A 27,483-nucleotide genomic window follows, 5' to 3' on the forward strand; every position below is an offset into this window, starting at 1 on the left:
CTCTAAAGTAAAAGGTTGTGGTATTTGGTCAAGAGTGGATGGAGTGACTTTTATTGGGCCAACTTATAAAAGGATACAAAGTTACTAAAGCTTTTGGAACCTTAGAGGTCTAGTAGATAACTGTTCTAAAATACGTAGGATTTCCTAATTGTCTTATTTAAAGGAAATATGTGTAGTGAGGAATGTATGTATTTAACAAAATGTATATATATTTTGTTTTTATTAGGACCTTAAAGAATTACTAGAGAAATCTGAAAAGAACGAGAAGAAGTTGAAGAAACAACTTAAACTTTATCTAAAGAAAGTCCAGGATTTTGAAGGTATGAGGAGCCACCCAGCGCAGGGAGAAGCTTTTATAAAGTGTTTGCCGTAAGATGGCCAGCTTTAAAGATTTGTAGGTGGGGCAGGAATAGAACTGGGTGAGGAATGCTTAGAAGTGGGTGGGGTTCACACAAGGCCACGCCCACTCTGTTATATCATGGTCTTGGAAGAGAGAGAGCGAGCTGGTTATTGGCGAATTCTTCTCTAAAATGACATCACACCTGCTGTCCCACGTTTAACCCATTAATTGCTTTCCTAGCAGTGTCTCCGGAGATTGTCCAGACTGAGCGGAAACAGCATGAGCTCTCCAGGCAGGTGACGGTGCAGAGAATCGAGAAGGATTTCCAGGGAATGCTGGAATTTTATAAGGAGGACGAGCCACTTCTCATCAGGAACCTCATTCTAGGTTAGAAAAATGGCAATTACTAAGCTTGTGTGATAACCATGTGAGTTTGAACTTGTTTTCTATGGTGTTTAGTGCTATGGTCTTGGATGTGATGGCAGGTAGGAACCACGCAGAGGAGACACATACCTTACAGTTGAGGCGTTTTGTAATATTGTTCATAAAAATATCAAAAAGTCACAGTAGAGACCCCGGGCGTCCGCACTAGAAGACCCTCTTCCTAATCCTAAAACAGCACCTGAGTCAGACTCAGTAGTTCATCAGCTAGTTCCCAAAAGAACCCAGCAACTGAGCCTGGAAAGTTCTAAACGGAACCTAGAACCTGGCAGAATTCGGCAGCTAGTTAGTCCCAATGCCTTAAAGCTAAATCGTCACTTCTGTATGCTCTGATTTTTAGAATATTTTTAGTTCATTAGACGCTCACAAGGGTTGGTAACATGGTGTCTTCAAACAGATGTATAAAATTAAACTCTAATTATCCTCAGCCAGGAGCAAATGCAGCAACAGTTGGGGGTCCAGAACCATTTCAACTGTTATATGAATTTTTTGAACCTATATAAAAGCAAATCTTTTATCCATATCTGAATCTTTATTTTATTTTTATTAATAAAAATATTTTTTTTTATTTATATTATTTTTATTATTTTCTACTAAAAATGATAAAAATATTAAAAATTGCTGTGATTGACTGCACTTATATTTTTGGATTCCTATAAAGTAACTGCGTGGAATAGTGTGGAATTTGGTGTCAATTATTGCCTCTTTTATGCCCCTTTTTAGATCTGAAACCTCAGCTGATATCCGGCACGGTCCCATGTCTGCCGGCATACATCCTCTTTATGTGCATCCGACATGCAGACTACATCAACGATGACCAAAAAGTGCACTCCCTGCTCACCTCCACCATCAACGGCATCAAGAAGGTGTTAAAGGTAACGTATTTAGGGAATCCCCCAACGTGCTTTTCCAAAGCTTAACTACCTTTACATTTTGAATATATCTATAGCACACATTTTTACACAAGTTCACTTTCATAAACATAATTTACTTTATTGTAAAAACCCAGTATTCATTTATTTTTAAAAACGGGATAAGTAACATATATATTAATATACCGTATTGGCTCGGATATAGGCCGCCCCCGTATATAGGCCGCACCCTAAAAGTTTGGTGCTTTTTTAAAGAAAAAGTTTTTTTCTTTAAAAAAGCACCAAAAAAACATACTGCCACTCTGCCCCCCCCCGAGATATGCTGCCACTGTCCTCCCTCCCCGAGATATGCTGCCACTGTCCTCCCTCCCCGCGATACGCTACCACTGTCCTCCCTCCCCGAGATACGCTACCACTGTCCTCCCTCCCCGAGATATGCTACCACTGTCCCCCCCTCCCCAACTTACCGGAGCAGACTCCCGGGTGTCTTGCGGGGCGGGCGGGGGACATCTACGCAATACAACTTCCGGTGCGGCACATCCGGCACCGGAAGTTGTATTGCGTAGACGTCCCCCGCCGACCCCGTAAGATCACCCGGGAGTCTGCTCCGGTAAGTCCGCGGGGGGTGCAGAGGTAAAACGCATCCGCACGATGCGCTTAGACAACCTCCCGTGCCGGCACCCCCCCCGTGGGAAGTGCTGGCAGGGGAGGCTGTCTGAGCGCATCGGGGAGTAGGATACAGGTCCCCTGCACCGCTGCGGGGGATCTGTATCCTAACCCCGCTAACCCATGCAGTCCCGGGCGCCGGGCGCTAGACCCTGAATATAAGCCGCACCCCCACTTTAAAGTCTTAAAGTGGGGGAAAAAAGTGCGGCCTATATTCGAGCCAATACGGTATATATATATTATATATATTATATATATATAATATATATATATATATATTAAATCAGACACCCGCTATGATACCTACTGTTTGACTACCCAGCAACCGACTTAATTAGCCAATTTCTAGAGATGGACGGCATGAGCTGAGCCACAGGCCAAATAGGACTCATCCACTACACAAAATCATACGGACACCGGCAGGTGCGGGGTTACCTGTCCGCGTTAAATCGTGTGTTCTCTCGTTGGCAGAAACATCATGATGATTTCCAGATGACATCTTTCTGGCTGTCAAACTCCAGCCGCCTCCTTCACTGTCTGAAACAATACAGCGGCGATGAAGTAAGTCTCTTTTTAGACATACTGTATACGCAAAATCATTTTTTTTATCAAAATACCCAAAAATGACGATGCTATTAATCATCATAGGAGCACATCTTCAAAGCACGTAAAAATATATTATGATATAGAATATTGATCGGGTATCAGGTATTATTCGCTGGCTTATGAATTAAACACATACCGTTAATGCAAGCAATACAGAGCGCATTGCATTAACATCCCATATTCATTGAGATGATACCGCGTTATAAGCAGCATGTGTTGGTAATATCCGATATTTCCACCATTGGCGCCAAACCAGCTAACTTTCTCCAATCCACTCAACAAACAAACGGCGGAACGCATTCATTATCATTACAATAATCACTATATCTCACCGTACTGGTCTGTTGCAATGTTACTAATTACCAACAATTTAAAAAAGGTCAAGTATACAAATGTAGCTGGAATTATGCAACTTCTGCAGATTGTTCGTGAGATAAAAATGTCAAATCCAACAATGAATATACTACAAATGACAGGATTTAAACCGTATGCCATTTTTTGGTTAGAAGATGCAGTTCTTATAAAAAAAAATATATATATATATTATAACATATATATATATATATATATTTTCCCCGGAAAAGGGGTAAAATTATTCCAGAGGTTGAAGAAGACAAAATTCACCTGTGTTTTAAAACCATTATATTAAGTTAAGTGGAAATAATTTTCTAGGCAACTGCCGTAAAGATTTCAATTAGCCCAGAGAAAATTGTAAATACCAAGAATACTAAAAAATTTGAGACAAGTGTGAAAATAATACAAATGATCAATGATTATCATAGAGAGCGAGCAGATAATTATTGTCTCTTTTATAAACAAATCTTATCACTGCAATCCAATCTCATACATTAAAGCTCTCCAATAAGGATCATGGCTGTTACTTAGCACATTTCTACAAATGTTTCCATTATTCACCACCCAGGGGCGCTCTTTCGCCTAAATAATAATTTTAGTGGTTAACAATAATGAAATTGTGGCAAAAATGACATCGAAGGCCATAACATTTTATTACCCATCTATCAGAGATAGTGTCAACCATCAAAGTTTTTTTTTGGTGGAATTGTCCAAGGCGATAACAGAACCCTAATGGTCCTACTCTCAATTAATGTGGAAAGGGAAATGTTATAACTTTCCTTAAGATATAAAACCTACCTAATTATCAATTAATTTCAGATGTTTATCGGCTAGCAAGTCTCTGAAATTAGCATTCCCCAACCTTCACTGATATAAACAGTTTGTGCTCCTCATTGTCCCCCCGACTGGAGTAGCTGGGCCATAGATTGACTTAAGTTCTTCTTGGTTTAAGATGGAATATAACCACTTTGGGCGACTAGATGGGCCAAATGGTTCTTATCTGTCATTATAAGTAAACCTAGATGATGTGACATTCCTACGAGGGGTAACTGGTGTCCCTCATCGGCCTTTCATGTCTGTCCTTTCTCCAGGGCTTCATGAACAGTAATTCTTCCAAACAGAATGAGCACTGTCTGCGGAACTTTGACCTAACCGAGTACCGGCAGGTCCTCAGTGATCTGTCCATTCAGATCTACCAGCAGCTCATTAAGATCTCTGAGGGACTTCTCCAGCCTATGATAGGTAAGAGCTTAAGCCTTACGTGGATTGACCGACCTCCTGTCTTTACGACCATAATGTAGGGTTTACCAGAATCTGGTAAAATAAATCACCAAACACCCTTATATGATAATAATCAGTTAGTCTTGTTCCTTTCAAGTGTCTGCTATGCTGGAAAGCGAAAGCATCCAAGGTCTTTCTGGGGTGAAGCCTACAGGATATCGAAAGAGGTCTTCCAGCATGGTGGACGGAGACAACTGTTATAACCTAGAAGCTGTCATCCGGCAGCTTAATGCGTTCCACGGTGTTATGTGCGACCACGGGCTGGATCCAGAGATCATCCAGCAAGTCTTCAAACAGCTTTTTTACATGATCAACGCGGTGGCATTGAATAACCTGCTGCTGAGGAAGGATGTCTGCTCGTGGAGCACTGGGATGCAGCTTCGGTAATAATTCTACCCCCACGTGTATACAGGAGGGGCAGAAATAGTAACGTCTACTCTATATGTATTAATAACTATAGTAATGCTAGCTATACTCACGTGTACTGAGACGAGGCCTCTGCGTGTAAATGTTATTTCTCTTTATTAAGGTATAACATCAGTCAGCTGGAGGAGTGGCTGCGGGGGAAGAACCTTCACCCCAGCGGAGCCGCGCAGACCATGGAGCCTCTGATACAGGCTGCTCAGTTACTGCAGCTAAAGAAGAAAACCCAGGAAGATGCAGAAGCCATATGCTCCCTGTGCACAGTGCTCACTACAGGGCAGGTTAGTGTACAATACTCACTACACAGCAGGCTAGTGCACAGTGCTCACTACACGGCAGGTTAGTGCACAATACTCACTACACGGCAGGCTAGTGCACAGTGCTCACTACACGGCAGGCTAGTGCACAGTGCTCACTACACGGCAGGCTAGTGCACCATACTCACTACAGCGCAGGTTAGTGCAAGGTACTCACTACAGGGCAGGTTAGTGCCTGGTACTCACTACAGTGCAGGTTAGCGCACGATACTCACTACAGGGCAGGTTAGCGCACGATACTCACTACAGGGCAGGTTAGTGCACGATACTCACTACAGTGCAGGTTAGTGCCTGGTACTCACTACAGTGCAGGTTAGTGCACGGTACTCACTACAGGGCAGGTTAGTGCATGGTACTCACTAAACGGCTGATCACCGATTCCTTTAAACAGCAGCCTCCAGTGAGTGCTAGGTCTGGCCTGTCTGATATAGTTGTTACCGGCAGGTCTATTCTGCCCCCTCTGCCTGACAGGGATACAGACACTAGGGGCATCTGGCCAAGTAATTGGGGACATTAAGGGCAGAGGCGTAACTATATGAATGGGACCGTTTCCAAACTATGTGGCAACTGCCCTATTCCCTTTGCTCTCTAGAAGGAGCTTCCATGTGCATCACTTTTTGCCAAGTACTCAGGTGCTGGTTTGTGATCCCAGAGCTTGGCACCTTTGGTCCGTTCACTAAAACGCTGAGCGGTCATTCAAGTTCACTGTTGATCCGGACTCAAATTAAATCTCGTGCCATAAGTGCAACTTATTAACCATGCTGGACTGATAATCACCCCTAAAACTTCTAAACACCCCTAAAACCCGATAATCTCCTCCTAAAACTCATATTGATGCCTTCTTCGAAATGTTCTTTTGCATAGATCGTGAAAATCCTAAACCTGTACACCCCAGTGAACGAATTTGAAGAGCGCGTGACGGTCTCCTTTATCAGAAGTATTCAGGTAAGAATCGCATCGCTGACTAAACCAGCCGCACCAGGAGTTCTAATAATCGTTTTATTTTAATAAATAATATAATAATATATCTTCGCTTCTTATAACGGCTTCTATTTTTTTTCCAGGCCCAGTTACAGGACAGAAGCGACCCTCCCCAGTTACTGCTGGACTCGAAGTACATGTTCCCAGTTCTATTCCCATTCAACCCATCGGCAATAACGCTGAACACCGTTCATATCCCGGCTTCTCTCCAACTGGACTTTCTTAACAGAGTTTAAAAAAAACGGACAATATATTTTATCAAGAAACGTCTAAAAAATAAAAGAATAAATAATAATATACATTTTCAGAAATAAATATATATCTAAGACCAAAACCATATTGTTTGAAGCTGTTGACTTATAATCTCATCTCATTATTGCACTGAAAACCATTTTATTTTTCTTCTACTGTTATAAATACTTGAAACGGAAGCATTTTTTTAAAAAAAACTGTATTGTCAGTGGTAGAATTGGCCAATGTTAACCCCGAGCACAATAGTCCACAGGGTGCACGATATTCAGTGATGTTATTTAGGTTTTATGAAACACAATATGGTTGATTATGTTAAAATTGGAATCCTGTGTCTGTGTAAAAAACCTAGTGTTTTATTTTCTCTTTACACAATAAATGTGTAATTTTATATACATACTTTTTCTGAAAATTGTTTGTGATGTCGTATGGCAGCTGTATCCCCCGCTCTGCCTCATTCATACGCGGACAGTTAAGGGTTATTAAACCTCAAGTGGTTCTGAGTAACCACCCAATCACCATTGTACATCGCTTTGGAATATGATCAAAAATCCTAAATCAATAAATAATAATAATGATAATAGCTGTCACTTCGAGGTGCAGCCCGCGTGGGCCGGCCGCCTAACTATTTTAATAATTCAATTTTTCAATAATACAAAAAGGGGGCGGCTTAGGGTTATAAGCACACAATAGGGTAGTTGGGGCATCACATATAAATCAATACAAAAAGGGGTGGGGTGGGGGGCTGTTTACAATACACATGGGTATGGGGGGCATTACATTAACCAGTACAAAAGGGGGTGGGGGGTGTTAATACACAAGGGAGGGGGGCTGGCTGGGGGCATTACATAAAAATAAATACACAAGGGTGTGAGGGCACAAATGCACATGGGGCGATACACAAGGGTGTGTGGGAGGGTACATTAATACTAAAGAGGGGCCGGGCTGGGGCAACAATACACAAGGAGGCAAACACACAAACAACAATGCAGTGTGGAAAGCATTTTTTATGCTTTGTGTAGCTTAACCCATGCTGATGCGGGTATCAGTGTGACAGAGCCGGTCCGGGTGTTTGTGTTTGGGTGTCGGTGTGGCAGAGCCTGTCCTGATGTGTGTTTAGGTGTCGGTGTGATAGAGCCGGTCCCCGTGTGTGTGTGTTTGGGTGTTGGCGTGGCAGAGCCTGTCCTGGTGTGTATGTTTTGGTGTGGCAGAGCCTGTGCTGGTGTGTGTTTGGGTGTCCGTGTGGCAGAGCCTGTACCGGTGTTTATTTGGTCATCTGTTTCTTGGCGCTTTACTTACTGTAGGAATAAATAGAACTATTTAATTTTTACTTATCCAGAGATAAAACACGCTCCTGAATTTGTAGTCGCTTCAGAGGACAAAACATTCTAGGCCCTGACATCAGAGGAAAAATAAAGGTTTTTTTGTTATTTACTCTACTTCGATCTGCATATTTTATTAAAAAAGTTAAGTGGCAGTAAATTGTGGCTTCAGGCGTCCCGTGTATGATGACTTTTTTAGTGTACTGATTTCTCCAAATCCCATCACATTAGATTCTATCTTGTATTATCTGCCGAGCACGGATGTCATCTTTATCCGGTACACATGGTTGCTTTTATACACCTGTGGCAATGGGTCTGCCTGAAGCACCTGACTTCAATAATTCAATACACCAAGGGAGCAATCACAACCCTTGCCTGCCCTTCTCTATGAGGCTGCGGCAAAGTGTTCTTCACCCAGCTAGGGCTGTCAGCTTCAAGGTACGATCCCAAAGCACCCCCCCCCACACAGTAAAACGTTACAAAAAATGCTTTTTTAGGGGTGCTGCTTCATACTACATTTACTAAATACTTATGTGCACACATATACTAAATACCGTATTGGCTCAAATATAGGCCGCACTTCCCCCCCCCCACTTTAAGTCTTTAAAGTGGGGGTGCGGCCTATATTCGGGGTCTAGCGCCCGACACCCGGGACATGCAGTCCTGGGCGCCGGGCAGGCAGCGGGGTTAGGTTACAGATCCCCCGCAGCGGTGCAGGGGACCTGCATCCTACTCCCCGACACGCTCAGACAGCCTCCCCTGCCAGCACTTCCCACGGGGGGGGGGGTGTTCCGGCTCGGGAAGTTGTCTAAGCGCATCGTGCGGACGGTTTTACCTCTGCCTAACCGGCCCCCCCTTCCCCCCCGGACTTACCGGAGCAGACTACCAGGTGTCTTGCGGGGCCGGCGGGGGACGTCTACGCAATACAACTTCCGGTGCCAGCACCGGAAGTTGTATACGCGTATTGCGTAGATGTCCCCCGCAAGACACCCGGGAGTCTGCTCCGGTAAGTCGGGGGGGGGGCGGCAGAGGAGGACAGTGGTAGCATATCTCGGGGGGGGGGGGGCAGAGTGGCAGCATGTTTTTTTGGTGCTTTTTTAAAGAAAAAAAAAAAAAGTTTTCTTTAAAAAAGCACCAAACTTTTAGGGTGCGGCCTATATACGGGGGCGGCCTATATCCGAGCCAATACGGTAACTAATAACCTCCCATGACCCTGAGCTCCGAGAATAGATTATTAGGGTAGAAGCTATTCAACTCTCCAAAAAGGGACAGCTTTCTGAAAAATCACAGGATCGGACGAGCTCAGTGTACAACACACTAAAGATGTAATAACGCACACTATCAGGATCCAGTAATAACACAAAATAACGCAGGAAAAGTGTAATGTGACAACATTGTGTCGCCTATGCAAAAAGCAAACAAATTAACAGCTGATGCCATAAAAAACATTAAAATTTACTTTATTATTTTTTATACATAATTGCAAAGTGATTACCGTGTGATCGCCTGCTAGCGACACTTCGCGATTCTTGATCGCTCTTACAGGTGACTAAACGTACAGAGTGTCTGATGGTGTGAATAGAGGGAAACATTAAGCAGATGAGGTACTAGAGGTAGGGGCTTAACACACTGAACTAAAATGCTCTTGGGTCCTGCGAGGGGTAAATGGGATAAATAGGCTAAGCTGGTGTGACTTTTGGATAAGGAGCTGGCCATCTACACGGGGGTCACGCTGCACGTTAAACGGCATCACCCAAGGGCATTTTTATTTAGACCGTATACCTACAAATATACAACCCAAAAAATAAAAAGATTCATTAAATAAAAAAACGCAGATTCTTCATTAAGTCTTCAACGCCACGATCCAGCGGACGGGTCCGACGCGCTCCGCTTGCGGCAGATTTCCGGCTCTGCGAAGAAGAAACAGACAGCTACAATTATTCTAACGATTACTGGCAGTTTCTGTCATCATCATCATCAAGACAATCGTCGATTTACATCAACCCGAGAAAATTAAAGGGGTCTATTCATTAAAGGGGGATTTGTGTTTCAGCTTCTATCCGTTATAAAAGGTCCATCTCTGGTGAGCTTCTACAGCAGGGACGGCTTGGCTGGCCCCATATAATGTATAAGTAAATCAGTGAGATGGCTTCAGTCTCTTTACCCATTGAATTATGCATTATGCAGGGCCGGTATTGGTTAAAACTCTGTTTTTAATGCCGTGACCCCAAAAATGCATTAAATAAAAACAAAAGGTTGGCTGCTCTGGTGAAGTTATATCTCCGCGGCCATCGAGTAGATGTTGGTGGCTACCTGCCCACATGCGGTGACGGCCCAGCTTGGGATAATACTGAATCGCTTTAGATTGCAAGCTTTTGGGACTACTTGGGTCTCTATCACACGGTTTAGTTAATAATGTCCGGTCTCAGACTACAATGCAGCACGGTTTCTACCATATGGTTCCGTAGAACTCAGATTGCGCAGTGGGCTAGTCATCCCGGACCAGACGTAATAACCAGACACAAGCGGGCCAGAACCCCGAGGCTTCATGTGTTAACCCTTTAAAAGATTCGATAGCCGAGAACGAGGGCAAATGATGTATTGATTTGCATCGCGCCATCATATTCTGGGTAAATAGGGGATAAACAGGCGAGGAGAGCTCCGCTCAAACTGGCTACAATGGACTCATTAGAATGGCCAGAGACAAAAAAAACGTTCTGAACGAAGTCACCTGTATTCAAGTAGGGAAACCAGCTGAGATATAGAAGTGACAAAAGCACCAACTAGGATGCTTAACTATTGTTTGACCAGAACAGAACCCTTCGGACCCCAATAATCTACCCCATTCACTCTGGGATTGGGGCAAATACCCCTAGACGTGACAAAGATGTTAAAAAGTAAGCCACGGAGCCGCTCAGTGCCTACATACCTCGCTCGGTCCACTCTCTCGATCCCTCTGCACGTGGCGGAAGAGGTGGAGCCTGCCTTACTGCTTTTATCCCGGCTGCTTCCTGTCTCAGGGTACAGAGAGAAAGGAAGTCCTGGCGGAATTCCCTCCCCCGGTCCAATCCACTGCCCGGGGCTGGGTAGGGGGCGGAGCTGCAAGCCCTGTGGGCTGGACCAGGTGGTGAGGGGGCGGCAGTTGGGGGGCGGATTTGGGTGAGAGGTGACTCTCCGGGCCTGGTATTTATTAGTGTGAAGGAGAGGAGGCGGACAGCGGTGACCTTATCCCCCCGTGTGTGAGACAGCTGCCCCCCGCGACCCGACCATGGCCCTGCTCAGAGGTAACTGCCCTGCTAATGCTGGGGTGCAAATATAATAGAGGGGGTTATTTCTGTGTTACACATTTCATTTGCACTTGGGGGACTGTCGCCCCTTTTGCACCTGGAGGCTAGTGGGGGGTGTGTGGACATTTGCCTCCTTTGCACTTGAAGGCTAGTGGGGGGGAGGCCTGTTGCCTTGGAGGCTAGTGGGGGGTGTGTGGACATTTGCCTCCTTTGCACTTGAAGGGGGGGAGGGGGTGACATACATTTTGAGGATGGCCCTCGTGGACAGAGCTGTTCATCTTGGAAACTCCATTCAGGCTGAATCCTAGAAATAATTGTCAGTCCCTGACTTATTAATCAAATAACCCCCTCCAGCCAATCAAATTCCACCACTGAACTCCTCTAATTATTCTACACCTCTTCACCACTACACACCTGATGTAAGAAAGTTCTACCTTACTGAGAGGGTGGTAGTTAAGTGGAACAGACCCCCAGCAGAAGTGGTAGAGGGTAATACAGCGAGGGAATGTAAACATGCATGGGATAGACATATGGCTCCTGAATGCAGGTCTTCTGCTGGGTGGCTGTTCCACTTATGTACACTGCAGTATACATTCTCCGTGGGTTAGGAAGTTTAACAAGCAGGTCTCAGCGTCTCCAGATTTGCATGTTGTGTTTTTCACCCTCAGGGGTTTATTCACTAAATGAAATTCCCCGGCAGGGTAACGCTGTTCTTCTTGCCACCCTATAGATTATGGCAGCCAGCCTGGTGAGTTTCTCCAGTAGAAGCAGCCGGTTCTGCATCAATAAGAGATTTCTCGCCTCTGCTCATAGATTAAACTATACATTATCCAGGGCCAGCTCCAGCCTTCTTGCAGGAGATGCTCATCGTGGCTGCCCCTTCCTAATGCTTAATAAAGTTAAGGCGTTGACGTGTTTAATCTCGCCTGGTAACTCCCAGTTTAGTGAATAAACCCCACTGGCACTTTTTGAGAGATCATGTAAGAAAGCTTTACTATACTGAGGTTTGGTGGATAAGTGGAACAGCCTCTGGGCAGAAGTGGTAGAGGGTAATACAGTGAGGGTATTAAACATGCATGGAATAGGACACGGCTCCTGAATCTAAGAGGAGCCCAACGACTGATTAACCCCTGAAGGACCAGAGCTTCTTCACACTACAGGACCAGAGCAATTTTAATGATTTTCTATGAGTGTGTGTATATATTATTGATTTATTTTGGGGACGAATTGGGCTTTTTTATTTATCCACGCTTTTACAGCCGTATAAATTATCTTTGTTAGCAAAAAATATATTTGTTAAATTGCCCTGATTTTAAGTCTGCCAGATATTTCTATATAATTTATTTTAAGTTTCCTAATTTTTTAAAATTTATTTATTTTTAGGTTTTTTAATTTTTTTTTTTTTTTTTATTAAACCCTTAACTAACCCCCAACACACCCGATATACTTAAAGATTACCCCTTAGGGTCAGGTAACAAAAAAATATATTTTTTTATTGGTTTTTATTATTATTTGCTTTATATAGCGGCGTCAGATTCCGCAGCGCTGTACAATGGGTAGGCGGGGCATAACAAGTAGCGTATAACAAGAGGTAAAAGTAGAATGTCGAACGGAATCCGGATTAAAGAAGGGAGTTGGAGTCAAGGAGCTTAGTTGGGAATCAAGCTTTCAAGAAGCTTAGAGATGAGAGGTAGTAGAGTGGTGGGACGGTGATTGGGCAGATCAGTCCGGACCGTGGAGGGCTTCAAAGAAGGTAAGACGGATCCAGTAGAGAGGGAGGTGTTGAGGGTATAAGCTAGTGTACGGAACAAGGTAGAAGAGATAGACCGAGAAAGGTGAGAAGAGATCGGATCAAGGGGGCATGTGATTGGACAAGAGGAACGAAGAAGAGCATGAACCTAGTCTTCTGTGACGGGAGAGAAAGGGTTAAATGTAGAGGAGGAAGATGAGGAGTCGTGGGGGATATCTATCTGAGTTAGTTTTATTATCGAAGTATGTGGCAAAGGTCGGCAAACTGATGATTTATGAGGTACGGCGTTGGTCGTGAAGGGGTTAAGGTCTGAGTCTTGCGTGCGTTCCGCACCGGTCTCGATGTATGACCCCGGCCGCGCAGTCACTGTGGAGCGATGGGTTAACCTTTGGAGCCGGAATGCTGATTAGTGCGCACGTTTGGCTAATGTGGCTCCTGATTAACGTCTGACTGCCCTCGGGGACTCCTATTTGTATCATTCCATGTATTGCACCGTCGCCCTTATATACAGAACAGCGCAGAGCACCGGCAGCCATGCTTTCTTTAAACCCACTTGCTGTTCAGAGCGATCCGAATGTTGCATTTTATATCGATCTCCGGTAGATTTTTGTTAAAGCTCTGGAGTTTCTGCGATTTATACCCTCACAACCCCCCGACTGTCCTATCTACCACCGGGACTGTGCGGGCAACCATGTCTCCAATGGCCCTTTATCACTCCCATCACTCCTGTGTTCCAATGGCCCTTTATCACTCCCATCACTCCTGTGTTCCAATGGCCCTTTATCACTCCCATCACTCCTGTGTTCTGACGGCCCTTTATCACTCCCATCACTCCTGTGTTCCAATGGACCTTTATCACTCCCATCACTGTCCCATGCATGTTTAATACCCTCACTGTATTAGCCCCTACCACTTCTACCGATAAGCTGTTCCGCTTATCTACCACCCTCTCAGTAAAGTACAACCAGCCGGGGGCCATAAGAGAGCCTCTGTGCAACCCATCCGTCCGCGTTTTCCTTCGATGTGACTGTTTTTGTTACTGTCTGATGATGCCTTGGTGACAGTTGCATGTATTTTAAACATACAATTTTTTTTTATTTTATTTTGTAAAATGTATTTTTTTAGGAATTTTTATTGTTTCTGCTAAAAGAACCCCGTTTGGAACCTACGGGGGTCTGCTGAAGGACCACAGCGCCACAGACTTGGGTGAAATCGCTGCCAAAGCCGCGCTGGCTGCCGGTAACGTGGCTCCTGATTTAGTGGACAGTGTCATATTTGGAAATGTTGCGCAGGTACGGTATTTATATACTAAGTATGTACGCCGTGTTGCACGCACATGTATGACTAGACCCTGCCGGGGTGTGTCTCTGCATGCGCTGGCGGATTTTATCTCCTCATTCGGCCCTAATGTGTGTTCAACCTCTTCGCTGTTGCAGACCTCGTCGGATGCCATTTATCTGGCCAGACACGTCGGGCTTCGCGTCGGAGTTCCCATTCCCGTCCCGGCTCTCACCGTCAACCGGCTCTGCGGATCCGGCTTCCAGTCCATCGTGAATGGCTGTCAGGTATGGGGTGTTTAAGTATAACCGAAAGATTGGTCCTTCTCGTTAGATTTATTTCGCCTCCCCACGCTGCACAATGCTGCAAAACAAAATGCTACCCAAACGTTACAATAACTGCTTAATTTGTCACCAGTCTTTATTATTATAATTATTTATTGTTTTTTATAGCGCCACCATATTCCATAGCGCTGTACAATGGGTGGACAGGACACAACAAGTAGTATAAACTAGGGATGCACCGAAAATTCAAGATTCACTTGGCCCAAAACGAACCAAATATGCCCCCCCACCTTAAAAAAGTATTTTACACACCAAAATTGGACAAGAAAAATTATGTATGTATGTGTGTGTATATATATGTATGTGTGTGTGTATATATATATATTATATATATATATATATATATATATATATTAGTTATTGTTATTTCTGTCCAGTTTTGGTGTCTTTCTTTCTTATAATAAAAGTATGGTTAACACACCAAAATTGGACCAAATAAATCAACAACATTATATATTCTTGTGGTTTTATAAGCTGCACTGACCCTTTTCCGGTGTTTCGCAGGAGATCGGCCTCCGTGAATCCGAGGTGGTCATGTGCGGTGGGGCAGAGAACATGAGCCAGTCTCCGTACGCCGTGCGAAATATCCGCTTCGGAACCAAACTCGGAATGGACCTCAAGGTGCGATCTGTGATGTTGTTGGTGTTATGGCTGTCGGACTGCTTTAATAGAGATTCTTGGGTCTCATCTGTGGCTATTTGTGCCGTAAGCCATGGGTTTGAATTGTCGCATACGGCAGCTGTCGGCTTGGAAGCTGGGTTGTGACGAGTCCGTGATCTGCTCCATAGTTATCAGAACCCAGGAGCTCTGCTAAAAGCTCTGTAGGTTCATTTTGTTGGTGTTTGACCACCGCTCTCCTTAGCTCTTTCTTGTGCTTGTTTGCTCTGGGCTGATGCGTTCCGTCATCCAGGAGAATTCTGGCCCAGAATAAATGTCTATTTCAGATTTTCAATCATTTCAGGTTATGTTTTTTATTTAATTTATTTTGTCTTTTTGTACATAATTTTGGGTTTTGTTTTAACCCCGATAGATGGAAGACACGCTATGGGCCGGGCTCACGGACTCTCACATTAAAACGCCAATGGCCATCACAGCCGAAAACCTGGGCGAAAAATATAATATCCGCAGAGAAGATTGCGACAAGTACGCCTTCCAGTCCCAGCAGAGATGGAAAGCCGGTGAGCTATTTATTTCTTTAGTATGCATTTTAGTAGGAAAACTTATTGCGTGGACATTAATTTTCATGTGTTTTTCATCTATAAACCCCTCTCTACCCCCTGTCCAGCTCAGGACTCAGGATACTTTGGGACAGAAATTGCCCCTATTGAGCTGAAGTCGAAGAAAGGAACCATCAAGATGGACAAAGATGAGCACCCCAGGCCACAGACCACCTTGGAGCAGATGGCTAAACTCCCACCTGTGTTCAAGAAGGAGGGTTTGGTCACTGCAGGAAATGCTTCGGTGAGAAAGCTGAAGATTAAACTTGCGATACATTAAAAGCTGCAATTTAAATCCACCTCCTTTGTGGATGCTGTTAATTTTATTACACCCTTGAGTATTATCTTTGTTATATTTATATATTCTTGTGCTCAATCCGTACTATTCTGCATTTTGAGTTTTCTCTACTTGCAGGGAATATGCGATGGAGCCGGCGTGGTGATCATAGCCAGTGAAGATGCCACAACCAAGCACAAGCTCACCCCGCTGGCCAGGATCGTCGCCTACCACGTATCCGGCTGTGACCCCAAGATTATGGGATTTGGTAAGAGGCGTGCATTCTAATTCTGTCCCGATTATCCCAACTGATAGCTGTCTGCCTCTCTTAATTTTATAGTATGACGAATGGCACAAAGTAAACTACTGTAATTACCGTCACTCGCCACCTACTTCAGGTGTTTGTAGAGTGCATGAAAAAAATAAAAAAAAACTATATATATATATATTCCCTACCCCGAAAGAAGAATAAAGAGCTAAAAAAGATTTATTGGCCTGGCCCCGCAGTTCATGTCTACAATCAGCAGGTGGCGTCACTCGCATGGTCGGTGCTCCAGCATGTCGCTCTTTCTGCAGTTATCGCCCAAATGATCTTCACCCCGACCTGTCAAATACTGGCTGTGAATGATAAGATTAGTTCACTAGCGGGAGATACGGATACAGTAGTGCTGTGTGTGTGTTTATTTACTTGGCTCTAAAACGTTTTCATTTCTAGGCCCAGTTCCTGCCATTTCTGAAGCTTTGAAAAAAGCCGGGCTGTCTCTGAAAGACATGGATCTGGTAGAGGTACGACCTGTTTCAGTCGGAATTTGTTAAAGCATAGCTGGAAATAGACAGTTTAAAGAGAACCGGACTCCCTGGTATGGCTGGTAACATGCTGGCTAAAAAGTACTGCCAATAATGGGGCATAGCTGTATCTGTTAACAAAATTGACACCAGAATTTGCCTCAGATTTACCGTATTTGCTCAAATATAAGACAAGGTTTTTTTCAGCGCAAATGACTATAAGACTAAGTTCCATATCCCTGGTATCTGGACCTGGATCCTCCTCTCTGGCAGCCAGTGAACGTCTGTGCGATGCAGACAACCTCTGCTGGCGCTTCCGCTGGGGCTTCTACGACGAAGCGACGGCCTGACGTGACCTTCCGTCATTAAAGCCTTGGCGGAAGTACCGGGCGGCAGCAGCAGAGGTTTGATGTTTGTGTATGGTTCATATTATCTATGTGTAAACAGACAGAAATGAGGGTCTGCATCTGGGCTGCTGCTAAGTAATCTCGTGGGTCCATCAGTATCGGTCCTAAACCAGCTCTGACGTTCTGTATAAAACTTGTCATTGAGAGGAAATGCTTCATTCTTTTTTTAACAGGTAAACGAGGCTTTTGCTCCCCAGTATCTGGCGGTAGAGAAAGCTTTAGATCTCGACCCAGCGAAGACGAATGTGAATGGAGGAGCCATTGCCCTGGGGCATCCCCTGGCTGCGTCTGGATCGAGAATAATATCTCACCTTACCCATGAGCTCCGGTAAGTATCGACAGCAATTGTTTGTTTTTTTTATTCGCCATTCCTTATGGTGTGGAGCGGATATCATGTGAATGTCTCCACCATGCAAATGCATTGGGGGATTCTGTAGAGTCTTCCCTTTACCTGCACCCACCGTATGGTATACATATCAAGTAGATATCTTTGTAATTATGACCCAGGGTATCTCCTGCTTTTAATACCACGTTTTCCGTTTTCCCCCCGCAGACGCCGTGGCGGTAAATACGCGGTGGGTTCAGCCTGCATAGGTGGAGGGCAAGGCATCGCGATCATCATTGAGAACGTAGCCTAACGCCCTAGGAAACAACTGAACGAGGAAAATGTGAAGCTGTAAAGATATTAGTGATGTGACCTGAAAGTAACATTGGAACGAATGCACTTAAAGCTATGTATATAGAGCCCTGTGAGGCATGAACTCTTTCTCCTGCACCCAATGAATGCAAAACAGAGGGTTAAAATACGCCAAATTTGCCTCTGTAATTAATGGATAACTGTTGAATATCCAATATATAAAAAGTGCCTCTTGCTAATCTTCTGACTCTACCTACTGTGCCTATTTGCTTGGTAAATGACTAAATAAACCGGAACTACATACACCCTTAAGCAGTTTAGAAATTAAAAATCACCTGTAAACCATAAAAATACAAGTATATTTAATTTTTTGTATTTTTAAAAATAACAAACAATATTGCACTTATCCCCCCCCCCCATTTGATTAGCTGTAGTCGCTCTATAGGCACCTACGGTTCTGTAGCGATGTTGGGACCTTCAGAAATGCTGCAACTTTAACCATTTTATTGATTTATAGAGTACTTAATGACACAAAGATGCTCGAACGATTGTGTTAAATGCCGTAATACATGTTCCAGGTGTCTGAGATCTCTGGATCAGCACTTAATAACGTCTTACAGCCAAGCGCGTTGCACTCTTTGGATTCTTGGGTTAAACCCCAGTGTTTCTTTGCAGATTTATTATTTTCCATAGTAAAACACCTGATGATATTCTTATTGCCTAGAAGGGAGAAGACCTTTACGGGAAATGTTTATCATTGTGTGATTAAAAATAAAATATGGCTTGAAATGAATAGCTCTTGTTCTGATGCTTGCAATTCTTCCATCTATCTGTAACGGAATAAATGTTTTCTTGCCACATTTTAGGACAAAAATATCTATACATTGTGCGACTGACGCGCATGCCAGTGGTGTGGCGTCACGGTAACAATGCATAGATGTCAGTTCTTCATGATGTTTCTTATTAAGCAGACATAAAGCGTTTCCAGACCATCAGTTATCTTTATTGTCCCAGGCATAGGACCCCTTCACCGACAAACAACGCTTCCCCCATTTATTATTATTATCTTTTATTTATATAGCACCAACAGTTTACGCAGCACTTTCTTTCATTATGTTTCCAATGTCTGCAAATGGAGTGCCTTTTTTTTTTTTAATTTTTATTTAAAAGCAATAAAACCTGTGAATCATAGAATGCCAGATATTAAGCAGGAGTCCCTGCCTTGTATATCTCCTTTCTATCCAGATATGGGAGAAGGCACTATATATAAATTATAATATAAACCCTGCTAAAAAGTTAGTCTTGATCTCCCAACTGACAGAATGCGACACAAGTTCAACAGAACTCATCGTTTTAATGCTTTACTGCGGTTGAATTAATACAGTTTGTTACTTTACTTGCATTGTCTTCTTTAACCACTAGGTGGCAGTATCCCCTCCTGGCGGTGTAATGTTTAATGGCTGTGATGACTGTATATATAATCTGTATGCGTTTAGAATTGTTTGCAATGTACAGCGTCCTTTACACATAATGTGTTTAGAAGGAGAAATCCACGCTGTGCGTTTGGCAAATACAGAAAGGGAAGCAAGAGAAACGGATGTCTGCAAGACAGGAGGTAGAAGCAAGGAGGTAGAAGCAAGAACTCACAGGAACTTTCTCCAGATGCAAAGCAGGGAGCTGAATTACCAATTAGGATATTGTTTCCATACAGTCCCCGGTTACTGTTGCCAGAAACGGAGCCTAAATTTGCTATATACAGTGCTGAGTACACCGACATCTATTTAAAGTTGAGTAAGTGAAATCCGTATAGACTGTATGTCTGGCCGATGCGGCAAAAACGTAATCTGCCAATAATTTGCTTAATTTGTCCAAATTGCCCCGGGCCATGGTACATGTTTTAAATCCCAACCTATAACTAACCAGCCAATATGTTTATGCACCATATAGATCACTTTGTCTGCTATAGGAGCTGGCTGTTATAGATCGCTGCGGCTAATATGCTGTGCTTTTGGATCCGTGTGTTCTACGAAGAATCTACGACGCTGCCTTTGCTCATCCATTACTGTGTTACATGTATTGACAAAATACAGAATTATCGATACAACATGTTTATGCAAAATGACACAGAATTACCAAAAAGCATATTAAAGCCCTGCTTGTTGGGGGTTATAATCTTAAATTATTCCGAGCACATCCTAACCATCTGCCTAAAACGTCTGTCTGACATAGGGTGGGCTCGAGGAGGGGGTGGGGGTGCTTGAGATGTTCTGCTTTAATACCCCCTTTCTTTTGATGTGGGGTAATCTCCGTTTTCCAGACACGGTCTAGCGCAGACCCAAACAACCTTTGAAAATCCTTCCGTTGAGTTACGCGTTATACTATCCCATGCGTGCAAAGCGAACCCGTCTAATGTCTGCGAAACCTTTTGAACACAGTCATTGATGTCAAGAGATTATCCGCTTAATGTCACCTTTTCTAGTCCTAGTTTTAATGCAAGACACTAAACATGACACTGTGACAGGAGGCCAAGTTCTTTATTATTATTATGCAATTTATACATTAATTGATGCTAGCTGGAATCACACGCACAGTGGAACAGTGACTTAAATAACAATGCTGATCCGATTTGGAATCCCGTTTCTATTTTTTTTTTTTTATTCTAAATGCAGAATAATTAGCCTATAATAACATGATGGTGACTCGCTAGTGGTATTACTCAAATAGTTTTAATAACGGCCCGCATCGGACAGGTAAAGTCTGAATGAAGTCAACTGTATTCAAGCAGGGATCTCAGCTGTGATATAGCAGGGAGGATAGCACCAATCGGGATGCTCGGAGATCAGCCTCCAGACTGTGTCCTTTCGCTTTGAAATATTACGTTTAAAGAGAAAGAAATGTAAACCAAATTGGTAACTTTCCGTTCACCGATATTAAGGTGTTGTTTAAATGAAATTAGATAGTTGCTGAGTTACGATGGTGCTACCACATGATGAAATGTTTGTTTAATTTACTGAATAACCCTAAATCCGGTAACCAAAAATAACCAGGAGACTCAGTGTTAGAAGAATAGGCTGCTCGGGACACGCAACCTTCTAAATTGTCCTTTATGGCCGTATTGGATTATGAACCATCTGGTCTTCATATAAGGCAACTACCCTCACCTTATAGAGAACTGTGTTATAATTTTACCTATTGGCATTGATAATTGGGAGTAATGCTGATGTTATTGGTAAAATGTAGCATTTTTGATGTGGTAGTACCGGTAATGTTTGGGCACATGTCTTACCACCGCCTGACACTAGAGGGCGATGAAATCTTGGTACGTTTTGAAAGGGTTTTCTTTATACGGAGTTGGCGTTAAGTTACCGTAACTTCTAATATATCCTCGGCAGTGATCTTAAATGAAATGGAACCATTATTAACACTTTGCGGACCATGGGTTGGGAAACATTTGTCCCCAAGGGAAGGCCGGGCAAAATTTTTGTATTGTTGACATTTAGGTGACGGCCATATATTTAGTCTACCTTTTACCAAGAGAAACTATTCGTGGATAGATAACTTAAGAGAAACTGTGCACCTGATATGTTATAATGGTAAATTACAATATACAAGTATATACAATCATTTCCCACACCCCTTAATACATTTATTATAAATATGTATACTTTGTATGGACACTATATGAAACATTGTATGTGGACCCCCCACTTAACTCACTCTTACTGAGCTTAAGTGTTTCAGCCGAAGTCATTGCAAACAGGTGTATAAAATCCAGCCCATAGGCAGCCGTCTCCATAGACAGACACAGGCAGGAGAACGGGTCGTACCGAAGAGCTCAGTGGCTGTAAACGTGGCGCTGCCGTAGGATGCCACAAATCAGTTCCTGAAATGTCTGATAAGTAATGTAGGGCCAAAATAACTAAAAACTAAAGAATGAGGTAGAACAGACAGGACTAATATGCAGCTGCCATTGGAACACAGGAGTGATGAGAGTGATAAAGGGCCATTGGGAGACAGGAGTGATGGGAGTGATAAAGGGCCATTGGAACATAGGAGTGATGGGAGTGATAAAGGGCCATTGGAACACAGGAGTGATGGGAGTGATAAAGGGTCATTGGAACACAGGAGTGATGGGAGTGATAAAGGGCCATTGGGACACAGGAGTGATGAGAGTGATACCTGTGCACCTATGAAGAGATTCTATTAAAAATCATCCGTTTCTAGCTACAATAACAATATATATATATTTAAAATTCCAAGTGATGTGGCCGAGGATTCTATGATACAGCAGAACACAGATGTAGCCGTAAGGGTAATGAGTAAGGTAACGTGCCGTCTAATGGTTGTCCCCCCTCACACAGAGGTCCGATCCTAGTTTATTTCGTAATAAAGGGCTTTTTGAAGGGAGGGCTGTTGGTTTTTCTCGGAATTTCTGTTACCGTCTGCCTCTGCGTCTGATTACTCTTCACATGAAGGAGTCGGTTTCTGGAGAACAGATTGGATGCTGTGGAATCAGCCCACGTCGCGCTGCATGGAAACCTGAGCCTCATCCAGGCTTAATGTCAGAGTTATTAAAGCGTCTGAATGGTGCTAGTTGTCGGCAGCCGAATGGAACTATTTCAGTTTTCTCTGGGTAATATTTAGGGGACATTCTCTAAAACGGTGAAGGAGGAGAAGTTTACAGAGTAATTTCTGCCATGGGCCGACCACACGCAAGTCCCAGCTGTGGGGGAACAGTTAAAAATAATCCCCAAACCCCATAATAATAAATCTAGAATAGATAAAATAAATTATTATAACTATTTCCTTAACATGTGGCCCTAACTGGATCCTTGAACCTAAAACTGATACATCTGTAGCGGGACAGAGCTCGGAGGGACAGTGGGAGCCCCAAAATCAGGACAAACCAGGATAATTGGGTACTGTCCTGCCGAGATGTCCCACCGTCCTGCCAGGCAGTTTGTGATCTGGGGCCAATTAGTGAGATAAGAAGATCTCCAATAAACAGTGTACTGGATGTAACTAGGCCTCCTTACGGGGCATTTAAGTTGTAATCTGGAATCATATGCTGATGTCATATCCTGGCGTTCTACCTCAATGCAATGCAAGGTAACTACATGGTCTCCCTCCAACCATAACCCCAATGATGGCGTCCCAATTTGGGCACCTGACACCTAGATGATGCTAAGTGGGTGGGTAACGGCAAAAGTGCTATGGTGATAGTTCTCAGCAGGGCGACTAGATGGGGGCCGAATGGGGCCGACCTGTCTGCAAAGTCTCTGTATCTATATGGTTTGACTTTGTACCAAACCCCTCTCCCCATAGAAGCACCATCACACCTGGGAACTTTCTATGATTGGCCACCCAGAGTTCTCCCTCTTCTAGGAGAAATTAAATACATAGTGGCACATTGTGGCATATTAAAACATACTGATCCCGGTAGGAAAAGGCTGTTTATAAAATGTAATTATCCTTGAAGATATGGGCTCTAAGGTACAAAATGTAATTTTCCATTTTCCCAGCTCGCATTTTCATGTCATTTTTTATGGGGTATTTTAATAACACTTCCACTCAAAAGTTTGGGGTCACTTAGATATTTCCTTGTTTTTCAAAGAAAATCCAGCGCAGACGGGGTTAATGTTGTAAGTGATTATTGTAGCTGGAAACGGCTGATTTTAATGGAATCTCTTCATAGGCGTACAGAGGCCCTTTATCACTCCCATCACTCCTGTGTTCCAATGGCCCTTTATCCCTCCCATCACTCCTGTGTCCCAATGGCCCTTTATCACTGCCATCACTCCTATGTCCCAATGGCCCTTTATCACTCCCATCACTCCTATGTCCCAATGGCATGTTGGGTTTGCTGATCCAAGTTTAAGTTTAAAAGTTAAAAGTTAAAAATCCTTTTGCAATTATGTTACAGCCAGAAATGTCCTTGTTTTTCATGAAAACAGCTAAGTGACCCCAAACTTCTGAACAGCAGTGTATATGAAACACGTTTAAAAGTTGGAAACTCATGCTAGATCTTCTGTAAAGTGTCATAACTTCGCTAAATAACAGGGTATCCGGTGCATCGCTTGGATATGAATACATTTTTGTTCCTGTTTTGCCACAATATCCCTGGCACCTGCGTAAGTTTATTTGGAAAGACAGAAAACCTCTTCTGCAGACGCTGACTAAACAAGCAAGACGCTGAGGTGTGTAATTTGTTTCTTGAGATGTCTTGGTTGGGTTAGCAGATGGGGTATTAAGGAATATATCAGTGGCAAAGAGGTAAATATAACGCCTCATCCCTGAGAATAACTCGGTAACGGCATCTTTTCCAGGCTGTACACACCATGGAGGTTTTTTCGACTCACCCAGAGCTATAATTAAAAATGTAGACTCTGTTGTGATTGGTCCAGGACCAGACCACCAAGGAGACCTTTCATGGATCACAACAAGCCATGGCTTCCTTCCTTGCCATGGCGACCAATGGAATGGCCAAATCAGCAGGAATGTTCCATTGGTTGCTATGGTGATCACACAACTTTTAAAACTTTTTATCAGAATTACTTTTTTTTTACATTACACATATACTTATCAACCAAATGTTGAAGGGATCTACTCAATAATGGGGGTCACCATTATGTGTGCTATTTGAGACATTTGAAGTTGATGGTTTGTTTAGGATTAGCGTTTCCCGGCCATCCTTACCATATAGAAAACCTACGCAAAGGACAGGTGGTGCCGTCTATGTTAGACATTTCCAGAAGAAGCTTGATAACCCCAACCAACTTTACCGACTTCATCATGCATTATACAGGGCCAGCTCAGCCCTGCTTGGAGGAGAAACTTCCCAGCGCCGTCCATTCATGTATAGTGAAGTCGATGAATTGGAACTGAACCTCTAATCCAAGCTGCGGTTGTAATAAATATGAATCGTCAGGATGAAATCAGGGTTTTTTTTTTATATAGGGTTTTGATAATGCCTAATAATTAAATTAATGAGATAGAATGTTACCTTATCTATAAGTCATTATTAGTGAATAAACCCTATTTATATCTACTTCACCTTCTGCAGACCAAGTTCTTTCCGCTCAAAAATAGTCCAGTTTATCCGCAATATTTTATTAATTAATTAATAGACTTTCCATATTAATAATTTTAATTATTTTAATTATTTAATTCGTTGTTTCGCCCTAATCCAGCCCTGTTTGAGCGAACAATGCTTTGGTCACATGTTTCGTTCCAACGTTCTTGACAGGTCCATCAGGGTCCGGTAAATAAGGCCAGATATTTGCGTGACCCCGGCCTTTTACGAGAGGGCGAGATGTTACTGGTTTCCCAGGAACTTACGACTGTCCGGAGACAAGCATCAGACGCATGAGAACGATGCTGAATAGAGAGTAACACTGGGGCCGGGACCCGATGCTGGGTACACAATATGCGGCCAGCTCAGTTATTGCTCTGTCTGTATAACAAATGAGAACCCTAAGTAGCAATTTATTCCTTAACACGATAGATGTCACCCGGCGAAACGCGTTGGCAGCCGTCCAGCCGTCCTGTGTACACATTACCTAGTAGCAGAGCCGCGGAAACGAAAACCCGGTCTTTACATTTTCATCTAACCCAGACTTAAAAGCATCTTTGAATTCCGTCCAGCCCCTGGGAGACCAACGTGGGGGTCACCCGGCAACATTAAAAGGAGATTAATTATTTTAATAATAGAGGATCAAAATATTAGTAAATCTAGACAATCTCCCTGGCCCTCGATATGTAAAGAAAGGGCTATTGTTCGGTTTTTTTTTGTTTTTTAAGGTTTTAGTGGACGTGGATTAAAGGACAACTTCAAAAGAATTTTTTTTTTTTATTAATAAGGATTTCGAGAATATGGAATGATTGAAATGTAACAATCGCGCAGACATCCACCGGCTACCAGGGAGGAGGATCTGGGTCCCCTGCAGCGCTGCGGGGGATCAGGATCTTAGTTTTGTAGTCAGACCTCAATTTGAGGTCCGATTATAAGATGAAGTCAAATATAAGAGGAGGGGTATTTTTCAGAGCGTTTGCGTCTTATAATCGAACAAATCGAGCTTCTTCCTGTTCTCTGCTTCTTCATCCTTGTTTCTTCTCCGGTGATCTGCTGCGTTACCCCGGCCTCGTGGAGCATTTTGAATCAAGATGGTGTGCGCCCGGTATGAATCCAAATGCACAAGTTACCCTAGTGGCGGACTGAGCAATAAATGGACGGAATTCCCAATATTTATGCCTCGTGTGTTTTCCGAATGCTATTCGCTGGGTGCTGGCTGATTCTTTGCTCTGGTATACGTACATGTTGGTCATTTCAGCAGCACCCCGACCAACTAAGGAACTGATATTGGATCAATATAAAACAAAATATCTCAAATGCTATACAATGTTACAGTACCCAACACTGTATTTATTATTATTATCTTTATTTATATGGCGCCAACAATGTCCACAGCGCTTCCTACAGTCCAGACATTCAAAGGGTCTGACACAGCTAGAAGAGACTGAGACGAGCCGATACGTTAGGTAAAGAAGGCTCGGCTCGGAAAGCTTACAATCTATTCTTATGGCTCAAATTTAAATTTTGATTTTTCTATTGAACCTCCACATTAAATGAGCTCTATCACTCCCCCCCCCGCCCCCCGAAATTATGTTTGCAGCTCATTAGGTAGATGCTCTTTTTTATAGGGTTCCTTAGTTAAAGTGGCCATCTGCTGGTCACAGCTGGTGGGTTCGTTCGGCTATCCTAAGGATGAGGGTGGGGGAGGGGGACAATGACATCAGGACAAGCAATTTATTGATGTTATAATCGTGTCCCCTTGAATCAGAGTAATTTTGAAGTCAAGAAGAAATCCCCCCCCTTTTGAGACAGAATTGCCCCTTTCCCCACCGTGCAGGTGTTGGGCCAAACCATCCGCCAAACCATTCAGCCCCAGCCACGGCTCGAGGAGTATTCCTGGGGGGGTCATGAGACCCCCTGTGTGCGTGCATGAAAATAAACCCATTACTTTCAAGCAGCCAATCAGTGGAGCCAAATATCGGAGCAACACATCTCCAGCATGGCAAACAGCTCGGGGGCAGGGAGAGGGGCAAATTCATATGGAGGATTCGAAAAAAAAAACCCCGTGTGCATTTAAAAATGTAAAGGGACGTCTGAGCTTTAAGCGGGATATGAAGGCTGGAGTTTCCTTTTAAGGACCATTTTTAGAGAGGGGCCGTTTGTATAGGTGCTCCAAGGATCCTCACTTAATCTGGCTTTGGCCCCCGTGGACAGAGTCTCTTGTGGACTCTGACCGGTCATTTTTTCGTTAATGTAACACAAATATATGCAAAGCTGTGATATCGCGTCTCCGCCTCGTCTCTCAGACGCACCTAAAACATAAAAAATGATTGAATGATTTGGGAATATGGGTCAGATCCCGGGGATATTATTTAATACGCAGGCAGAGCCCCCGGAAGGACAGGCGCACCCAGAATCGGAATCTTTCATCCCAATATGAGGTGTGCCCCGCAAACATGTCCCAGGCGTGTGATCGGCCTCAGTTACAGCACTTAACCCTTCGGCTTCTACTGTTATGGAAGTAAATGGGTTAATTTATGTCAATATAAATAAATAGTTAATCTCTCTGTTTATTC

At 43.5% G+C, this 27,483-nt stretch overlaps 2 protein-coding genes and 1 non-coding gene across 4 annotated transcripts in view; 2 read left to right on the plus strand and 1 right to left on the minus strand.

The window, feature by feature from the left end:
• MYO5B (myosin VB) overlaps positions 1–6,811 on the plus strand; it is a 97,368-nt gene extending 90,557 nt beyond the window's left edge. The window contains exons 31-39 of one of the 2 annotated variants that reach the window (XM_053448230.1): positions 227–320; positions 581–727; positions 1,505–1,656; positions 2,791–2,880; positions 4,371–4,521; positions 4,658–4,943; positions 5,090–5,264; positions 6,165–6,245; positions 6,365–6,811. In XM_053448230.1, coding sequence (XP_053304205.1) covers positions 227–320; positions 581–727; positions 1,505–1,656; positions 2,791–2,880; positions 4,371–4,521; positions 4,658–4,943; positions 5,090–5,264; positions 6,165–6,245; positions 6,365–6,517 — 1,329 coding nt within the window. In that variant the 3' untranslated portion in view covers positions 6,518–6,811. The remainder of the gene's footprint in view (positions 1–226; positions 321–580; positions 728–1,504; positions 1,657–2,790; positions 2,881–4,370; positions 4,522–4,657; positions 4,944–5,089; positions 5,265–6,164; positions 6,246–6,364) is intronic. The other variant, XM_053448231.1, reaches the window with a different exon arrangement.
• A 3,461-nt stretch (positions 6,812–10,272) lies between these two features.
• On the minus strand, positions 10,273–10,357 carry LOC128468413 (small Cajal body-specific RNA 18). Its single transcript, XR_008345833.1, has one exon. It is a non-coding gene; the product is annotated as a small Cajal body-specific RNA 18 (non-coding RNA).
• Positions 10,358–11,018: 661 nt separating this feature from the next.
• ACAA2 (acetyl-CoA acyltransferase 2) lies at positions 11,019–17,865 on the plus strand. Its single transcript, XM_053448232.1, has 10 exons — positions 11,019–11,136; positions 14,015–14,181; positions 14,326–14,454; positions 15,016–15,132; positions 15,542–15,689; positions 15,797–15,972; positions 16,144–16,273; positions 16,721–16,791; positions 17,372–17,526; positions 17,752–17,865. Exons 1-10 carry the CDS (start codon positions 11,121–11,123, stop codon positions 17,834–17,836), a joined length of 1,194 nt encoding a protein of 397 aa, XP_053304207.1. The 5' UTR covers positions 11,019–11,120; the 3' UTR covers positions 17,837–17,865.
• Positions 17,866–27,483: the final 9,618 nt, after the last annotated feature.

Source organism: Spea bombifrons, chromosome 1 (genome assembly GCF_027358695.1).
Source record: "Spea bombifrons isolate aSpeBom1 chromosome 1, aSpeBom1.2.pri, whole genome shotgun sequence".
Classification (NCBI taxonomy): domain Eukaryota; kingdom Metazoa; phylum Chordata; class Amphibia; order Anura; family Pelobatidae; genus Spea; species Spea bombifrons.

Excerpts from the sequence above, each read along its gene's own strand:
- ACAA2 (XM_053448232.1), top strand. Across the intron at positions 14,455-15,015 it reads CCATCGTGAATGGCTGTCAG|GAGATCGGCCTCCGTGAATC; the intron begins GTATGGGGTGTT and ends GGTGTTTCGCAG. Across the intron at positions 16,792-17,371 it reads AAGACATGGATCTGGTAGAG|GTAAACGAGGCTTTTGCTCC; the intron begins GTACGACCTGTT and ends TTTTTTTAACAG.